The following is an 18567-nucleotide window of genomic DNA, read 5'->3' as shown; positions in this document are numbered from 1 at the left end:
TGTTAAGACCACTTTATTTCTGTCATATTTGCCAATGAAAGGAAGTTTGAGCAATAGGTCTGATACTGCCAAGCAGACCAGCGATATCTCAAAGTGAGAAGGATACGGTCTGTTAAGCCTGAACGCCAATGAGTTGGGGAAAAAGCTTTTTTTTTTTTTGTAGCATAGCACCTGTTTTGTCAATGCATCTCTGTAATATATGTTGATTGCTTGCTTACATTGCAAATGCTATCTCAATTTTCAGAGTTCATTCCAGGACACCCTGGAATTCCTTATGGCCAGTCGAGATTTTTGCAAGTCTTTCTGGAAGATCTGTGTAGAGCATCATGCCTTTTTCAGGCTTTTTGAGGAACCTAAACCAAAGCCCAAACCCGTTCTTTTTTCTAGAGGTTCATCATTTAGGTTCAGGTAAGACCTTCATTCTTCTTTCCACCTTTGTCCCCTCCCCATTTCAAAATCACATCCATAATGATCTAGAATTAAACCTATTATTTTCAGCTCCCTTTTTTGCACTGTAGTTTGCTCCTTTATATTTTCTATTGCATCTTCTCAGCCAAAACAGTGCAAAGAACATAGTATGCAAAAAGCCTGCATTGATTTTGTAGCAGCTGTTGCAAAGTAGCTTTCTGGAAGTAAGATATAAAGTATATAGGTTCCACCTGGTTTCACATAAGAAAATCCGCCTGTGTCCTAAGCAACACTAGCTAGCAACTTTTTGGCACTCTTTGGATCCTCTGCTTCTAGGATCAGATCTCTCCTATGTATTAGAGTAGAGATTTGTATTTTCATTGCATGTCCCTGTGGTAAACCCATCTCTATGCAGTTAAAAGCAATGGCTTGTCTTTATGCTGAGACCTTTATGCTTGCAAAGAATTTATGTGAGATGACCACCAATGCTAAGGCTATGTCTACCTGCATTATTGTGAGAGCTGTAGAAAAGTTTTTAATGGTTGGGTTATTGGGTTTTTTCTTACACTGGCGGAAGCCTTATTGTAGATATTGTATTGTGTATGCCAGGGGGGAAATCCTTTTATTCATACAGTTTATTTTGTTTGCGAAGGTGATATAAGCTGAACAGCCAGAAACCCTCTTTGCTGAGATAAACTGTACACTCTAGTTGCCTTGCACAAGAACATAGTAAATACGGCCATTCTAACTCTCTTCCCACTTTGTTTCCTGCCTGCAAAGTAAATTAAGTATAATGGAAGGATCTATGTTAGGGTAAACAAGCTATAACTTAAGTTTCTGCCTGAGTAAATAGACTGTAGGTGCATTCAACTCTACCTCCTGGTTTGGAGAGCAAGTTCTGGCTACATCCTCCACTCACTGTGGTGTGTGTTACATATATTCAGTAATTTTTTCCAGGCCTTGTGGTACTTATGTTGAAAACCTCTAATGAATGGGAAGGATTCGATTCTCTATTGAGCATTCTTGAGGTGTGGGTTTCCAGTTCCCTTTGGAGTTTATAACTGTGCACAATAGGAAGTACTAGGCTTTCTCACTACTTTTTCACAGCCTGTAGCAGAAGGGGAGAAAGGGATTTCGAGCCTAAATCTCTGCAGAAAATGTATATATGCTTATATAGCTTATATATATACTAAACACAGTTGACGTGTTTAGTAGTAGCAGCTGAGTCATGAAATAGATTTCAGCAGTTTTCGTCTTGGTTCCAGGCTTTACTGATACAAGGTAAGGCTGGCATTTGCCTTGAAAGGATTCAAGAATGTTTTTAGTTCATGAGAGGAAAACTTAACCCCTGCTTCGCTTTCTGTTGTGGTGACTTCCCAGTAATGTAGTACCCTGTAAAGGGCACACAACTGAATTTAAGCAGTTCTGAAAAGGCATCAAAAAGTAGCTCCATAGCAAAAAAAAGAGGCAAGTAACATGCAAAATGATAAAAATCTGTGTGTATCTGACCGGCAGCTCCCCTTCCTTGTGATTCTACATGAGTTTCTGCTAATAGTGACAAATACTTTTCTGGTTGCTGTGACTTCATATGCAGGCCCCATACATGTCTATGATGACCAGGTGGTTTATTGCATTAAATGTTTTAACTGTGGTTTTCTTCCAGTGGTCGGACTCAGAAGCAAGTTCTTGACTATGTTAAAGAAGGAGGGCACAAAAAAGTGCAGTTTGAAAGGTGAGAGGAAGTAAATGAACTATCCCAATATGTTTTAATCAAATGATTTCCAGTTAGCTATATTCTAAGATCTTGGCACTAGTCCACGTAAAAAAATTCCTTCTTCGCTGGTTTGACAGTTTATCACTTGTATAGTATCACCTTAGTCCTGAATGTTTTGACGGAAGTTGGCACAACCTATAGTTTATTTAAAATCAATGGTCTTCAATCTGTTTTTCAGCAGTGACTGTTCTGCCATCACAGGTAACTTCCTCCCATATCTATTTGCACCCTCTTTGGTGGGTTGTGGTGAACATACGTGAACAGACATATTCATCTTAGGATAAAACTAAAAGTAACAGGAACAGGTATAGCCAACCTCAAGGGAGAGGTCTCCAGGGAAAGCTTACAACTTGCTAGAGCCAGTTCTGTCTGAACTCATCTTGCTCATGGTGAGCTGAAAGTAATGGCCAAAATTCCATGAAGACCATGACAACAGTTCATTGCTTATGTCTCATGTTCTGGTGATAAACCATTTTTGCTTCAGTACCTCTCCCTTTTCTTACAATGGTATGTTTGCAATGCATAGCACATTTAAATTTTACAGAATGGAAGAATGTTAATCTGATTTGGAGCAAACTTTTATGAAAGCTACCATTCAAAGGTTTTGTTTTAAAGAACGCATGTCTCTTGATTCCGATTTGTAGAAAAAAATGAAATGGCTTCTTACTGCAATTTTCCTTTTATCTCCAGGAAACACAGCAAGATTCATTCCATCAGGAGTCTGACTGCACAGCCTTCAGAACAGCATACAGAGGTGCCAAAACAAGTCAGTGATGTTGGTGAAACCCTGGATCATGCCTTTTAAACATTTCTTGTTAGATTACCCTCCACTGATTGCTGTTTTGAAACTCTAGGAGCATAGTTTTCTGCTCACTTTCTGTTTAACTGGGAGCTGAGGAGCCCTGGGTGTCATAAGTTTTAGGTTCTGCAAGTGGAACGAGTTCATTTCCACTGTGGAACAGCATTGCTTCCAGACAACCAGACAATAAAAATAGTGAGCTTGTCTGAGCTGTACTTAATGAGCATCTGAAAAATCGCAATCCACAGTGTTACTGCTGGTCCCTAGGTTGTAGCTGGTTATTGCATCTGGGAAAAGTTTCTCTTCCTTCACTGGGGAGTCTTGGTTGCCCATGGCAAGCTGTTTTATTGTATTAACCAGGGAGGAGAAGAATTATTTCCTCAGAAAAATTATAGCTCTGAACTTTCAAGCCATTATCTCTGGTAGATACCTAATGGATTTGTCTTATGTTAGTAGCTGTTACATATTAGGTGTTTGCAAATCCAATATCCCAATACTGGTGAGGTTGCAGCAGCTGCATGTTCCCAGGTCCAGCTAGTAGTAAGGCTGAGCATGTATTCACTATGGGCACCCACATATACAATATATATACATGTATACACACAGCCAGCCACACAGGTAAACACAGAGAACAGCACTCCCACAAGACAATATCAGTGGCTGTTCCACTCCTTGGCTGATCAGGGTGAAAGTTCATTAGTGGAAAATAGGTAAATGATATGGAGTCCTCCTGCAGCTGGTCTTAGACACTCAGTTTATCCAGTAGTGGGCCCCTGGATCCCCAGGTCTCCCGGTGGCTGGTACCTGGGCATACAAACCCCCAAGGCTCACAGCCCCACTCCAATTGCTGGTACTCAGATCTGCAGACATACACACACGCATGCTATGGGTTCCTCCAGTAATTCATCTTTGACTCTCAGTCTAGCCGGTAACTGACACTGGGATCCTCTGGTTCCTGGTTACCTCACACAGACACACGTGCAAACGTGTCTCTCCAATAGCTGGTACAGACTCAGGACATTGCCAGTAATTGACCCCCAGGCTTCATGGTCCTTCCAGTGTTTGGCCTGACTTATGACTGCTCCAGTACTTGGCTTCCAACTCTCTTATCCTGCTCATCAACTAGTCCAGTTTAATGTTTGCTAGCAATTACATGTTGACCTACCCACCCAACCAATATGCACGTGCTCTGGTTTCTCCAGTTGCTGGCATCCCAGACAAACCCAGACCATGGGCTGATGGCTGTCCTGGGACAGCCTCCAGAGGAGCCGGGTCAAGGAGCTTCGTTTTCCTGACTAGGTTATTGAGGTTCCTCCACCCTGTTTCCGTGTGCTCATCCGTGTTTGTGGAGGCAAACCTTTAATCACATAACCTTATGTTAGGTAGAGCTTAAATGGCAGGAGCAAGCTACTAGTGTTTTTAAGAGTGCTACCCGAACCTTCACCTCCCTCACATTGCTTCCTTTTGATATTCACAAGCTCTCTCATTTCTGCAAACCTAAGAACTTGGGGAGAATTCTGTTATAAATGCAGCCCGTTTCAAATATTTTAGCATTTTAATATCGCTAAGACAAGCTCAGGCAGATGGAGCATGGCTACGGGGCAGATTCGACATATTTATGCGTGCAGAAAAGCCAGCCCATGAACTAGTGGCAGGTATGCTCCAGGGATTGAATGTGGGGTGCTCAAAAGCCCACACATGGCTTTTTTAGTGTGTATAAGTAGGCTGTGCAGAATGTGTCTCATGTGTTTATCTTTTCCTCCAGATTCTCAGAGTAGTGCGAACAGGTTGATGTTCTTAGAGTGTTGATGGCTGCCTTAGGGCATGGAAGCACCTCAAATACCCCTTTTTACATATCACCACATTCTGTCTGCCTTTTCTTCCCTTGCTTAGCTTATGTATTTTTCTCTTCTTCAAGATCAGAGACTTCTGGTTTTTTAATTCTAATTGATTTTGAAGCTTGGGTTTCCTCTTCCGCTTTCAAGAGATTCCTATGTTGCTGCAGATGCAATGCAAAATTCTGGTGCATAATTACACATAGCCTTTTCCCTCTGGCTCCCTTCCCTCCCAAACCTCTCCCCTCCCACCCCTCCCTCTCCCTTTGTTTCCCCCTTGCCTTCCCTCTTTTATCTTTCCAGAGCTCTAGCTTTGCCTATGGAGACGACAATGATGCTGCAGCAGTGCCGAGCTGCCGGCAAGGAAAGGAATTGAAAGCTTCAACAGAAGACACTGGACAGCACAAGAGCCCTTCCTTGAAGAAGAGTCCAAAGGAAGGCAGAAAGGTGGATGGAGCAGTGGTGTCAACAGTGGAGGAAGAAGAGGAGGCTGCTAAGGACAGGATGCAGCAGAACAGACCTCAATCACAGCAACCAAGCACAGGTCCAGCTTCCAGGGCTGCTCATGGCAGCAGCACCTCCATTCCTTTCATTGACTGCAGTGATGTAGATAGCGAGTATGATCTCCTCAGAGGACAAATAACCCGGTCATATTCCCAAACAAATGACAATTATGAGGGTGATTTGACCAGTGGTGCCTATATTCACTACAGAGATGAAAATCGCAATAGAACTAGATATAGGGATTCCTCGGCCTCTATAAAATCTTCCCAGTATCTCTCTGAAGAGTACCTTGATGATAACCCAGCTAATCTCTCCTTCTATACCGGGGGAAGCCCCAGGATGCCAAGGCACAGCTCACTGGTTGATGAAATGTTTAGAGGGGCAGGGAGCCGTAGTCCACTGGCCACTCCGTTGCCTCCCAGTAGCAAAGGCTCAAGCCCTAACATGAGCCTGAGCCGAACTGGCTCTCAGGGTTATGTCTCAGAAAATGGGCATGACTGCAGGGTGAGGACTGGGGAGGAGGATAGCCACGCCAGTAGCTGCCACGAGTATTGCAGATATTCTCCAGGTTCTCAACGGCCTCGTGCACAGAAAATGCCAAATCTCTGCAATAAATCAGTTACAGATCCATTTATCCTAAGCCAGATATCCTCAACCCCTGGGCAGGAATATAGATCAGAGAGGTATTGTAAAGGAGGTGGAGTGACTAAGATGTCTTCTCCAGAAGGCAAAATGCTGGCCAACGGTATGCCAGCTGGGGCACAGTCAAAGCAGAGCCCAGTCGTGCAGTCGCTGCATTCCAGTGGCGTGATGGATCACATGGCTGCAGTCCAGATGATGGAGGGCTCCACCAGCAGTGGGACAGAATCTAGCGATTCCGACTCGGAAATCATTAACCCTTTCACTCACCCCCTGGTGTTTGGAAATCCCATTGTGCTGAGTTCCTCTCCCATGCCTAGAAATAAGTACTCCTTTGGAAGCCTTCAGCTTGATGAGGAGGTAGAGGAGGATGTGTCTGTTGGCCTCAGCGATGAGGATGTTGTGCAGGTCTTCAGCTGCTAGGGACCGGGGCGTATGAGACCATACTGTGACTGCTCATCAGAGCGGTTGCATCTTCTGGGGCTTGTAAAGGGTGGCTGGTAATAATTTCAGCGCATGGGCTATTTCAAATATTATCGTTGTACTGATCAGCCAGAGGGAACGGATGCTAGAAATAAAATAACAAGGAGAAGTTTCAGTGAAGCTTAGCAGTAATGCATCTCCTCTGAAAGGCAGGAGGAGAGGAAAATTGTTACTGATTTAGGTACCTTTGTAAGACTTTATACGCTCACCTATTCTTTGTATGAAGTCATATTTTAGGTATATATTGTGGCTTCTTTGACACTTGACTAGTTATTCTGACAAAACAAACTAAAACAAAACTAAGTAGGTACGTTGTGCTATTTTGTACATCTATTACAATTTTTTTTTCTCTCCCATATAAGGAGAGCAACTTCTGAGTGCCTCAACAGAGTTAGGAGAAAAAATTAAACTTACAGCCAAATGCAAGACTTGTTGAAATCTTGAAATATGGTGGAAAATCTTTTCATAGCAAAAATGTGTTTGGTCTACTCATCTTCATAACCTGTTTTATAATCTTAACTGATGAACTGAGGTTGCAAATTAGGCACGTATACAGGAACAGTGACAGTATTGGCTTTTTCTTCAGTGGGTTCAACAGGCTGATTTGGTGATGGAGATTTTGAAACTCCGAACTCTTTCTTGGGCAAGAAAGAGAACTAGGTGAAAGATATAATTCAAGTGAAAAAACTTAGATTGAAACAGCTCTAATGAAAAGTGGTACTACTATTACTTGCAAGGCAATCCTTTCTATCCTTTATCAGTGTGGTATAAAGATTAATTGCAAGAGATTTTTTTCCCCTTATTCTTTCAGTGGAATTATTATAGAGACATCAAAGATATGTTGTGGGTGATTTGGGGGGGGGTTGGAGATTGTGGCTGTTTAATTTTATTTTTTGCTTTGATCATGAAAAATCTTTATCTGTACAGGATCCAATTAGTCTGTCATAGGCTATTTTTTCCCATAGTGCCACCTCATAAATTTTTCATCCCCTGACACAGAGAATGATGGGACTAACCGTAGTCCAGGCTGATTGTCTTCTGTACTGTACATAGAGTAGCGAGATTTTGGCACGTGTGCAGAAGGACAGAGAGACTAATTCTTTGTAAACTTCCTTTTCACAGGCTAAAAGTATTGAGAATTAAGGCTGTATCCTAATAAAATCTGGTTCTAGTTTCTCCAGGTTAACTAAGAAAATCCAGATGTAAGGTCTCCTGTATGTGAAGTGTCCTGCAGTTATTAGAGAGAAAAGAGTTATTAGAGACAAGATGTGCTCTTTAACACTGGCCTTAATTTTAACTTTTATATATTTTTCTTGTGGGAGAAGGGAACTAAATCTGAGGATTTTAAGTGATGAACAGCAGCACTGACTGAACTGCAGGTCACTTGCAGTGATCTGCATCATGCAGTACATGCGTGCAGCAATGATGAATCCACCCACATAAGTACCGATGAACAAGTTACAGGACTTTGTAAATCTAGACAATATAAAATTTTCAAAATTGTTTTTACAAAAATAATAAAATAAGAAGTCTTTTTAATTTTTCTAATGCCTTGGTCTATGCACACTTTAGCAGAGTTTAATCTGAGTGAAGGATATTTAAAAAGATACCTACAGTAGTTAGGCATGTCTTGTTATATACTTTACTTTTTGCAGTAAAATATATCTTAGTGTAAATATAAGTTTTCACCCACTCATCTCCTTTAGTGTGTTGGTTTTCTTAAAGATTAGATACCTCATTTTTGAACAGGAATGATTTAAAACATCTCTTTAGACAGTGGTATTTTGGTGACAGGGAATGCTCTCATTTGTTCCTGTAGTTTAAAGCATGAACCTAGAAACAGCGAGATTGATAATTAGCGAAAAGCTTGCTTGTATATTATTCTAAAAGAAGGTGGTTTGTGTTTTGGATTTAGAATAGCTGTAAAATAATTGCCTTGAACTTCTCAATATTTAAGATGAAATATAAGTAGTTGAAGCCTGCGTTAACAGATAGCGTGAGCATGGGGAGTGGGTGCATGAGTCTCCTTCTGATTTTTTTGCTGCTTGTGCAGCGAAAGTACCAGTAGTTATACAGAAAAGTAATAGCAATCTGGGCAGATTAATTAATTGCTTTGTTAGCCAGTAAAATTAGAGTTCAAGTAATAGATTTTCAACAAAAGGATTTGCAGTCGTTTCTGCTACTTAAGAAAAGTGAGTAGATTTCATATTGTTTGGATTTAAGTGAATATAAAGTTTTATAAATGGTGTTTACTATTTTGCATCCTTTCAGATACTGTTTTCAGGCCTGATTTCTTCTCTCATATGCCTACAAAGATAATGGATTTATAATTTATAATAACAGACCTGCTGGTAGTTGGAGTTAGCCTAGTTGCTAATAGTATATCTCAACAGCTTTTCTTTACCCTTTTGAATATTATCCTCAAAAATGAAATATGAGGATTTTTCTGCAGCTATTTTCTGTCATCTGGCACTTTTTTCAACTTCAAATGTTTAAGTGGTTGTCGTTTTAACACGTGGAATTCTTCAAGTTTGAAGAAATAAAGTTTGTAAATTACATAGAAAATAACTTCATTTAGGATGAATCATTTTTGCAGCATTCTTACGCCACTGAAGTTCCATTTAATATCAGTAGACAAGCATTTAATTAAAAACAGTCTGTGGGCCAAATTCCTCCATCAGACATGTGGTTCATATCTGAGCGCTTGCCAAGAATGGTAAGTGAGAGAGCAGTTTTAAATTGATGTTTTCACATAGGGTCAGGTCCCTTAGAATTCATCTGGGAGTTTGTTTCTGTGGGACAAATACAGAAAGATCTTGCAGGAAAGAACAGAAACCTTTGGGGCAAGACTGCGGATGAGATGAGATGAGGGAATTCTCGTTCTGCTTCACAAAGCACACACGGGAAGAGGAGCCTGTCAGTTAAAGTTTGTCGTTGCAAGCGTTGATTAATCTGCATACGTTGGCCAACAGCAGTGGTCTAAGCATACCTGTGTCTTAAGTCTAACAGAGGTAGTTATAGACTAAGTAAAAGATAGGATTCTTCCACCGATTCCAGTAGATTTTGGAGTGTGGCTGATGGTACTTTTGATTCACTGTACTGAATTTTTTTATTCTCTCAATAATTAACTTTTAAATCCCATACTCATCACGTGCCCAGATATCCTTAGGCAATTGCTAGAAATGAGGGAGCTGAATCCCAGCAAGATCGAGCAGCTCCATCTACTCTGAGTTGAGTAGTCCTGAGCCACCCATCTCCTGTCTTTCCAGAGGATGTGGAGGAAGCCTCTTGTTGGGCTGTCCGGATGGCTTATTGCTGTGCTGAGCCAACTCTGTCCATATAGTTGGATGAATATGGAGACTAGCTGCTAATGTGCAGAATGTAGTTAGCCTATGGATAAAAGGCACTCCTGATTCTTTCTTTGGAATTCCAAGTACTTGACCACGTTCAGTCACCTTCTACAATGACAGTAGAAAAGTCATGTCAGACAATTTTGTCTCCAGCTCAGCAGCAGCTCGAACTTATGTCCTGTTGGGATCTTCTTCTGGAGTTGTTTTTCATATCATATATCTAGTTTTCCTCGGTGACCTGGGATATAAAATTTGGGAATAAATTTGGCTAGATGAAGGAAACGTGGATAGTGGCAAGGAGCCAGGACCTACGTAAGATATTGCAGGTATGGAGTTTTGAATAATTGATATCTGAATGGCCTAGACTGCACTGGTTTTGGTTTAAGTCCATATCCCCTAGCAAACATACGCCTTGTGCATGACAGAGGGGTGTTCTCTGAAGATGATTTGTGCCTAGTGCTGCCGTTGGCTCAAATCAGTCATAGCTCACAGGCCTGCCGAACAGGTACCATCCCATTAACCACTGTAGTGCATGCTAAATACAAATTATATCAAAGAAAAACTGGACGAGAAATTTCTGTAGCTGAAAAATGTCAACATGTAACTGAAAGTTTTTAGGTTTGCTGTATTTGCATGTACGTTATGTGAGCTATATGGAGCTATCATTTATAAAGTAGATGGATGAGCATAATGAAAGAGTTGCATGTTAATAATTTGAAAAATTAAATCAGTCTACCAGTTTGCTTCAAGATTAAAGGGCATGCAAAATTAGACAGAATTTTCTCGACAGAGCAGCATTGGCAATGCTGAATGTAGTCATTAGAACCCAGCAAAGGGTGAAAAAACAATGGTTTGTGAATTAGTTCACTAAATGGGGCTAGTATTATTAGACCAGACTGCTTCAGGACCTGTATTTTTCCCCTTGAATATTTGTAGGGCTAGTTTCTGTTTGCACAGATGTTTGTGGAGCGGCTCGTATTAGTTGAAGCAGCTGTATTCATTCTGAAGCAGTAGCATTCATGCCAGAAGTTCCTGTCTGGCCTCTCTAATCTGTACATGCAATTACTTGGTGGTGACCAGAGAAGGTCAAATGGAAAATGGGTTAGACAGATCTAAAACCTGTTTATAGCTCCTCCTTTTCTTCACTAAGAAGCAGACAAGCTTTAAATTTTGTCATCTTCTGTCCCACGATAAATGCACCCACATGCAGAGTCTCCATAATCAACTAGAAGTTTCTTCGGGGCGGGGGGGGCTCCAGGGTTGGGAGGACAAAGGAAAAGAGAAGAATAGGAAATATCTTAAGCACACTAAAAATGTCTAGCCTTATTTATTTACAGTTCCCTTTGGCATAGTATGCTTTCTACTCTTTTCCTGAGAGTTTAAAGCCCCAGTAGTTTCTTAGGGTACTCAGAGAGCAAGAATTGTGTTGATCAGTTGTACTGATGTAGCAGACTTGAATTTGAATATTGAAAACCAGTGATTCACATCTCATCAGTATGATTTATATGTAATTAGCATGAATTGTGGCTATTTCTGGAACAGTTCTTCAACAGAAGAAAGGATGTCTGACCTATAAATTCTGTCAAATACCATGTTTGTTTAACTAGTCTCATTTGTCATAATGAGGCATTAGACTGCTGTCAGAGGTGACTTTAGAGTGAAATTTTAATTGCTGCAATTTAACGTCTAATGATGAAAAACAAATTAACGATCCAAGTTTTTCCTGACTTCTGCACGTGTGTGAAGGAGTTCGGTGTCGCTTACTTTGTGCACAAGGATGTGGACCACTGGAGAGCCACCTCATTCAGCAGTGTGGTTCTTACTGGCTGGAAATGGCAGCGAGCGTGAAGGAAAGACGTTCTGTGTTCAGGCATGTATAAAGTGAAGGAAGCCAAAGTCCCTTTTAGTTTTCCAGTAATGCTGCTCTCTGTGAACAGTGTAGTTTCCTAAGGCAGCTTCTGTACATTTTAGCACATCTCTTTCCTCTGCGTTTAGGGGATCAGTCCTCTTCTCCATACCAAATAAGAGAGACCCTAAATATATGAGGGAAATTGAATCTTCTGGAACAATTTTTAATATATACTCCTTTCTTTTGTTAGCTGCCGTCAGCCCAAAGTGGTAGGAGAACAGTCCTTTTGTCAGAAACCCAGCTGCTTGTTGGTGTCTCCTACTTGATGATGATGGTTTGGGGGTTTCTGATTGATTGTTAGTGGCTGATGCACAGTGTTAACATCAGGACGTCCCAAAGATTAGACTGATGTGTAACTTTTCTCAAATGTGGGTAGCAGCAGACTCTGGTTTCAGTCAAGCTACATTAGGGAAAAATTTTGCCCATTCTGTTAGGTTCTAGAAAGGAAGGAAATTTAAATCCTAGGAAATTAAAATTAACAAAATCTCTTTCTTCTTCTGTTTCAGTAATTTCTATAGTTGCTGAAACATGCCTAGACAAGGGACATATTTACTTATTTATAAGGGAAATAATTCTTGTGCAACATGTGGATCGTGAACAAAGGCATATTCTACGTTCCTCCCTACAGTTAGGCTGTGTGGTGCCATTGATATTTTAAAATACAGAGCTTCTACTTAAAAATCAAAGGCATCATATGAGTAAATAGCCTAGTTTGGGTGACATGTAGCAGTTCTTTAGAGTATTTTGTCTTCTGTTCTAGTTCTGTGGTCTATAAAGAGCGTGTAGCATAAGCTTGTTTTATGTTGTTTGTTATTAAAAGCAGTGAGCACTTTCTTTTAAATATTACGAGATTTGGAAAGCCCGTGTGCCTGGCTGAGCTGTGCATTCACAGGCATGTTTTTCACAAGTATGAGTGTAAATAATGGTGGTGTTATTACAGTAAAGGGGGTAAAGACCTTAGGATCATAAATTTGCATGACACGACGGTAAATAATTAGTTTGCTCTAGAATGATTAGAGTTTTAAGGTGTAATTTTTATTGATGTGTTTTTGTAAAGTTTTGGCCCCTGAGAACCATAAAAATCCACAGTTCCTACTGATAAAAATTAACTCTAAAGCCAGTAATGATAACAACTGTCACTGATTGAACATGGAAGGTTGAAGGAAAATGAATGCTTTCTGATTCAAGAGCTTTCAAGCTTGTTAAAATTAGATTAGATGCTTTCTTTAAAATGCTGCAAATCCTGTTTTGAGAAGAAAACAGGTTTTTGCCTTTGATGGTTTACAGCAAGATCAGAGGTAGATCTCTGTTTAGTTCAGTGAATGTTAGAGCTCATGCCTGTTGCTTTTCCATGAGGCACTTAAAAATCTTTGATTAGTTGAATCCTTATTTTTCCCCTTTCCTGCTAAAAAATTCACCTGGACCCACTAACAAAAGTTCATAAGCTTGGCAGTGTTTCACTTATCCAGCCCTTTTCCTGATTTCTGTGTGTGCACATGCATAGATTTTTTTTTAATAACTCTCGATAGTCAAAATTAGTTTTTAAAATTGAAAATGCTGGGGACTTCATTCTCATTTTTGTCATTTGTTTAATACCGTTTAAAGAGAAACATTTTTTCTTTCATTGTATGCACTGTTTTGTCAGCATGTACCTATCTGGGAGAAAAAGCCTTTTCAATGTTCTGTCTATCCTCAAGGCATGGTGTATCTTCTGTTCCTTGCATTGTTTGGAGCACTGTCTCAATGTCCTTTTACTGCAGAAATACCTATTTGTATTGGGAGTACCTAATTCCTCTTATTACAGTGATCCTGTCTCACAGAGCACTCCTCAATTCAGAATTGGAGGAAAACCCCACCAGGTTGTGAGTCTCAACTTGAGAAACCGCACCATGTTGAGGAGCAGAGGAGTGAGGGAGGGGGGAAGAAAATCCATTTTCCAGGGTATTTGGGCTCCATTGAGCATGATCGGATTGCCCTTCATTTCCTGATGAAGGCTGCACCCAACGATGAGCAAGTCTGTCTGCCGTAGCTTGTAAGCAGGATCACTGCAGTCTTGGGGAGATGTCTTGTTGAAATGGACAGTATCTGTGGCATAAGCTTACATGGAGGCTGAACATTTTCAATTCTATTGTAGCGCTGTGTCATGTTGATTTAAAGACAAACAAAAGCAAACCAACCCTAACCCTGGGTACAGCAGGGAATCCTTCCAGAGGTTGCTCTATTTCTGTCTGGAAAGATCAAGTCTAGACAAAGGACTGATGCCCAGTGACCTTGTATTCTTCCCAGGCTGTAATGTTCTCTCTTTGTTCTTAAGATGTGAGTATACCCTGATGTAGGCCAACAGCAGTTACTGTCTGATTTCACACTCACCGCTGTCTAATACTGCAGGATACCAATAAAGCATGGACCTTTACCAACTGGAGAGGTTGCTGGCTACTAAACCAACACCAAGCTTGATGAGACTATAAGCATGTCAAGCCATTTAACTGTGTATGCATGGAATTAATTTTTTTATTATTTTTTTTAGTTTTACCTGTATTGAAGGCTTTTACTCATTCTAACTGGTATTTTGCTGTAAAACTGTCACTGGTTTAATTGTTCTGTCCATTTGCTGGCTGATGCTTTGTCCTAAATATGAGGAAACTGGTTCACTGAGAAGGTGCACCATTCTCCCAAATCACTGCCACTCCTGACGTGGGCATGCGTTTCGAAGCTGTGAAGTCAAAGCAAACCTTTCTCCCTGTCATGTTCCTCTTCAAGCCTGGCAGAATTATTGGTTATGTGTGACATGGGATCTCTTCCCAAGTTGCTTTTTCTTCCTGTTCCTCCTCAAATTCTTTGGTACTGGATTCAGGGATGTTTGTACATAAATTTATGGCTGATATATAACTACTTTTCAAGATGTTTAACAAACTGTATCCAGCACTCCAGCTTGTTTTGTTTAATGAGGAAGAGAAATGCAGCTTGATGAACGGTTCCCCCTCAAGCTTTTGTGGCAGTCAGTGGGATTTTGTTCTTGCATTGAGGGAGAGCAGAGCAGAAATCTCCATCCTGTAACTCAGTTCAGCAGCGTGGGTGTGCCTGGTTCACAGTTGGGGAGAGAAGGGATGGACACCCTTATTAAACTCTTCTCCAATCTAAGGTACTTCAGTCATTGGTGAAGTGCATATGAAAACTCCTGCCACTTCATCTGGTACTGTCTGTCCCCCATGTCATTTTGTACTATGAGTCTTTCCCTGAAAAAAACTTTGAGGTAGGAGTTAGAGGTGTGCAACCACTGTGACTATGGAAAATTAAGCTAGACCTAGCTGCGTGGCCACAGCAGCAGCAGCTCTGCTAGATGCTTTCTTATTAAAGAGTGCTTATAAGTGGTACAGGGGCAACAGCTTGGGCTTCATCTACCAGACTGGAGTTTAGAAAACGCTCATCTGTCCTTAAAGCAAAGTAACTGGGATCTGGGTGTCACGAGCTTCCCCTGACTGCAGGGCAGGCTGTGGAGCAAGCCTAAGAGAGAATAAGCCCTGCAGTGTTCCAGGTACTGAGAACAGCGCTTTTCTGGCTCTTAATATGTTATAATTTCTAATAGTAAACCTATAAACCTTGACAGCAGTATAACCCTGAACAGTTGAGTTAGTGAGCACTGTAGCTGTACATGAAGTTTTCCAGCAGAATTTCAGTCACCTTCAGTAATGGTTGATGTTTCCTCTCAGTTTCCATAATTGAGTTGTTTTCAGTTCTTGGTACTCTACAGAGGAGGAACATACTCAGGAGCATCTTAACACCGCTGTACTTTCCCTCGCTGTTAAAACACAGTGCGTAGGGATGGAAACTGTTTCTTTTGAAGCAGATACAGAACCCTAAATGGCCTGAGTGTGTTATTCAGCAGTTTCAGGAGAAAAGGAATAGAGGAGGGGTATCTTCAGGATACACTGAGTCCCATTTGTCTTCCTCACAAAGAGGGGAGCCCTCCCATCTTAGGTTAAAGTCTCTAACCAGGGATTTCAGATCATCTTATGCTGTCTGTGTAGTCAACAAGGAAAGAGGCAGCAGGCAGTTCAGCTCACCTAGGATTTGAATTGAGCTCTGGGAGGGGGATGGATCACGGCTGGCCAGAAAAGTGCAGAGCCCAGCCTGCCCCTCTCTAGCTGGGGACCCGCAGCTTGCCAGCACTCCCGTGCATTCCCACCGCCAAATTGTAGCAAGCAACTGTGATGTGTGTTTTGACAGAGGTATAGCTGTTAAGTATTTGATTTTAGCCACTGGCTTCATTTTACTTAGCACATGGAACATGTATGTTGGTGGGGAGTGATTTGAGACACGTGTAAGGCTAGGATGATAACCCATAATTTCATGTCCTGTGGCCGCGTAAAATGCCATTGTCGTTTTGTTAATTTTTTTTCAAGTTAGATTTCAATCAAGGTTTACTTCTTCTGTCACCTTTCCTACTGCAGCACCTTGCCCCAATGTCTGGAGAGTAAACTGACTCAGTGGAACTAAGAACCACTCCAGATATTTTGGGCTAATCTGGCGTACCGTGGTAAAGTGCATTCTCATTATTTGCCACTGTCATCAACCAGTGTTTGTTTCTCTTCTTAAACCCAAGCTCAGAAAAGAATTGAAGCACATGCTTAATTCCTACTCATTCCATCAAGGATATAATTTTAGTATGTGCTTCAGCAATCCTTATATAAACTTCTTTTTGTACTTGTCTCTTGGTTTGTGTGTATGTAGCTGGCTCCATTACATTTGAAAGATGGCCCAAGTCTGAATCTAAATAAAAATCACTTGAAGTATGAGCAGACGATTCCGTGTTACCAGCTGCAAAACTTTTAGGCCCCTAATGTGCTGTGCAGAACCACTTGATATCTGGCAACTGACATTCTAATAATTGCCTGTCAATCAATGAATCCTTTAGGGTAAAATGCGAGGAATTTCAGTACCTTGTAAATAAGATTGATCTTTTCCCTTCTGCTTCTGTTTATATTCTGCAGTATGTAGTTGATGAGTAGAGCCTGTATGAATATACTCCTCTGTGGCAGGAGGTCAGCTGAAATACTGACAAAAGACCACTTGGTTAATACAGGTTATTTGTTCCTCACCTCCATGAAAAAGAGAAAGTCGCTTTGCAGCATTGCCATGACACATGTCCTGTTTGATTGGCAATGGGGGAGACAAGACCTTCCATTTTCATTTCTTCGTGACTTATTCTGCTGTGAGTCAGTCAGTTTGTTTCCCACCTTTACCAGAACAACATCCAATGTGTTGATCTTTATGGCTGTGTTGGTTGTAATTAGGCCCCAGAATGTGCTAACGTAACAGCATTTTGAGGCCCTTTTGTAATATAGCCACTTTCTTATAGTAAGCTTTAATTTTCACTTGTTCAGCATATTGGCAGATGGGGTCTAACTGAGCTCTTGCTTCTAAGTGGTAGTGGTTGGATTTGGTCACTGCTCATGTCCACATTGACAGCAAAAAAGAGGATGTAGCATTTCAACTTGCTGCAAAATAACTTTGAGAATGTCAGTGATGTATTGATGTGCAAGTCTTTAATCAATGGGGTGTATACTCAATGCTGTGAGCCACTAGGCACACTTTGTGGTGACACTTTCCATAATACTTTTCCCAAGTTATGTCTTCCAAGTATAGGTTAGGAAGTCTTTAATTCATTGTCCATTTGATATTTTATAGTTTGAAATACTTGGAATTGTACTGATAAAATTTCCAGTACATTAGAACTTAGACCCGGGATAATAAATAGGTAGGTAGATATGTCAATATATCTATCTATCACAGATAGGTGCTATTTAACTTCTAGACTATAATGCCTGTGAACTTCTCACAGAGGTGCAAATCATTTATTCACTGTCAAATGACAGGGATAGTGCCAGAATTTCTTTGTTTCCACGTTTGAGGTGATACCACTTTTCTTATGTCTTTTGTAATGTAGAGTTAAGTACTTTTAACCTTACAACCTTGCTATTAATCTGTTTCACTATTTCTCAATGATGAATTCCATTTCTTTTGAAAACACTGTATACAGTTGTGTGCTAGTGTCAATAAAATTGACATTTGTGTAACAAGCTGTGGCATTTTCTCAAATTTCACTGAACATTGATTTAGTGTGAAACTGTTGGTAAACCCTTTCTTGCTAGATGTAATAATACATACCTTTATTTCAGACAAATACTGCTTTGACTTTGATTTATAATAGGCTACATAACTGTCATGATTACGTAAACTGATAACTGTATTGTTTGTTTCCTTCTCTTTTCAAAGGAATGACATATAAACATGAACTGGTTTGGAACTGGAAAACATTCATGTTCTAGCAATAAATCTTGAGTTCTTCCATAAAATAAATAGGTTTTACTACTGGCCTAATTATATTTATTGGTGCCTCTGTTTACTGGAGTATCTCAGCTGTGTAGCAATAGAACACTTCCCTATCATAATCTAGGGAGGACATAAACACATGATAGTAAAATGTATTTGACCTTAATTATATATGGTGATGTATATGTTTTACATTTAATCCTAGACAGCCTATTAGCTGTGGTAATCAAGTGCTTGTCACATTTTTTTGGTTGGATTTTAATGTGTAATGCCAAAATGGTACAGACTGTAAATGTTCTTCCACATGACAGATCCATCTTCTAAAACAGGTTTAGATTTTCAGAGGTTTGGAGGAGCGGATAACTGGGAGAACTCGGGGCATTTTTGGCAAAGTCTTCCCTTTGTGCAGTCAGTAGTCTGGCTGCCTCCCAGAAGACAAAATGCCCATTTCAGTAATATTTGATGTAGTGTATATGAATCCATGGAAGTGTAATTAATTGTCTAATTCTTTCATATTTTTAATCCAAAATTAA

General features: G+C 40.5%; 1 protein-coding gene across 3 annotated transcripts in view; it reads left to right on the top strand.

Annotated features, from left to right (window-relative positions):
* Positions 1-18567, top strand: part of FARP1 (FERM, ARH/RhoGEF and pleckstrin domain protein 1) — a 211754-nt gene that overhangs the window by 157112 nt on the left and 36075 nt on the right. For all 3 annotated transcript variants that reach the window (XM_075045943.1, XM_075045941.1, XM_075045942.1), the window contains exons 10-13: positions 245-408; positions 2072-2140; positions 2873-2948; positions 5120-5360. In XM_075045943.1, the coding sequence (XP_074902044.1) occupies positions 245-408; positions 2072-2140; positions 2873-2948; positions 5120-5360 (550 nt within the window). The remainder of the gene's footprint in view (positions 1-244; positions 409-2071; positions 2141-2872; positions 2949-5119; positions 5361-18567) is intronic.

The sequence above is a fragment of the Buteo buteo genome, chromosome 14 (assembly GCF_964188355.1).
Source record: "Buteo buteo chromosome 14, bButBut1.hap1.1, whole genome shotgun sequence".
Classification (NCBI taxonomy): domain Eukaryota; kingdom Metazoa; phylum Chordata; class Aves; order Accipitriformes; family Accipitridae; genus Buteo; species Buteo buteo.
This window is presented reverse-complemented; position numbering and strand designations above follow the sequence as displayed.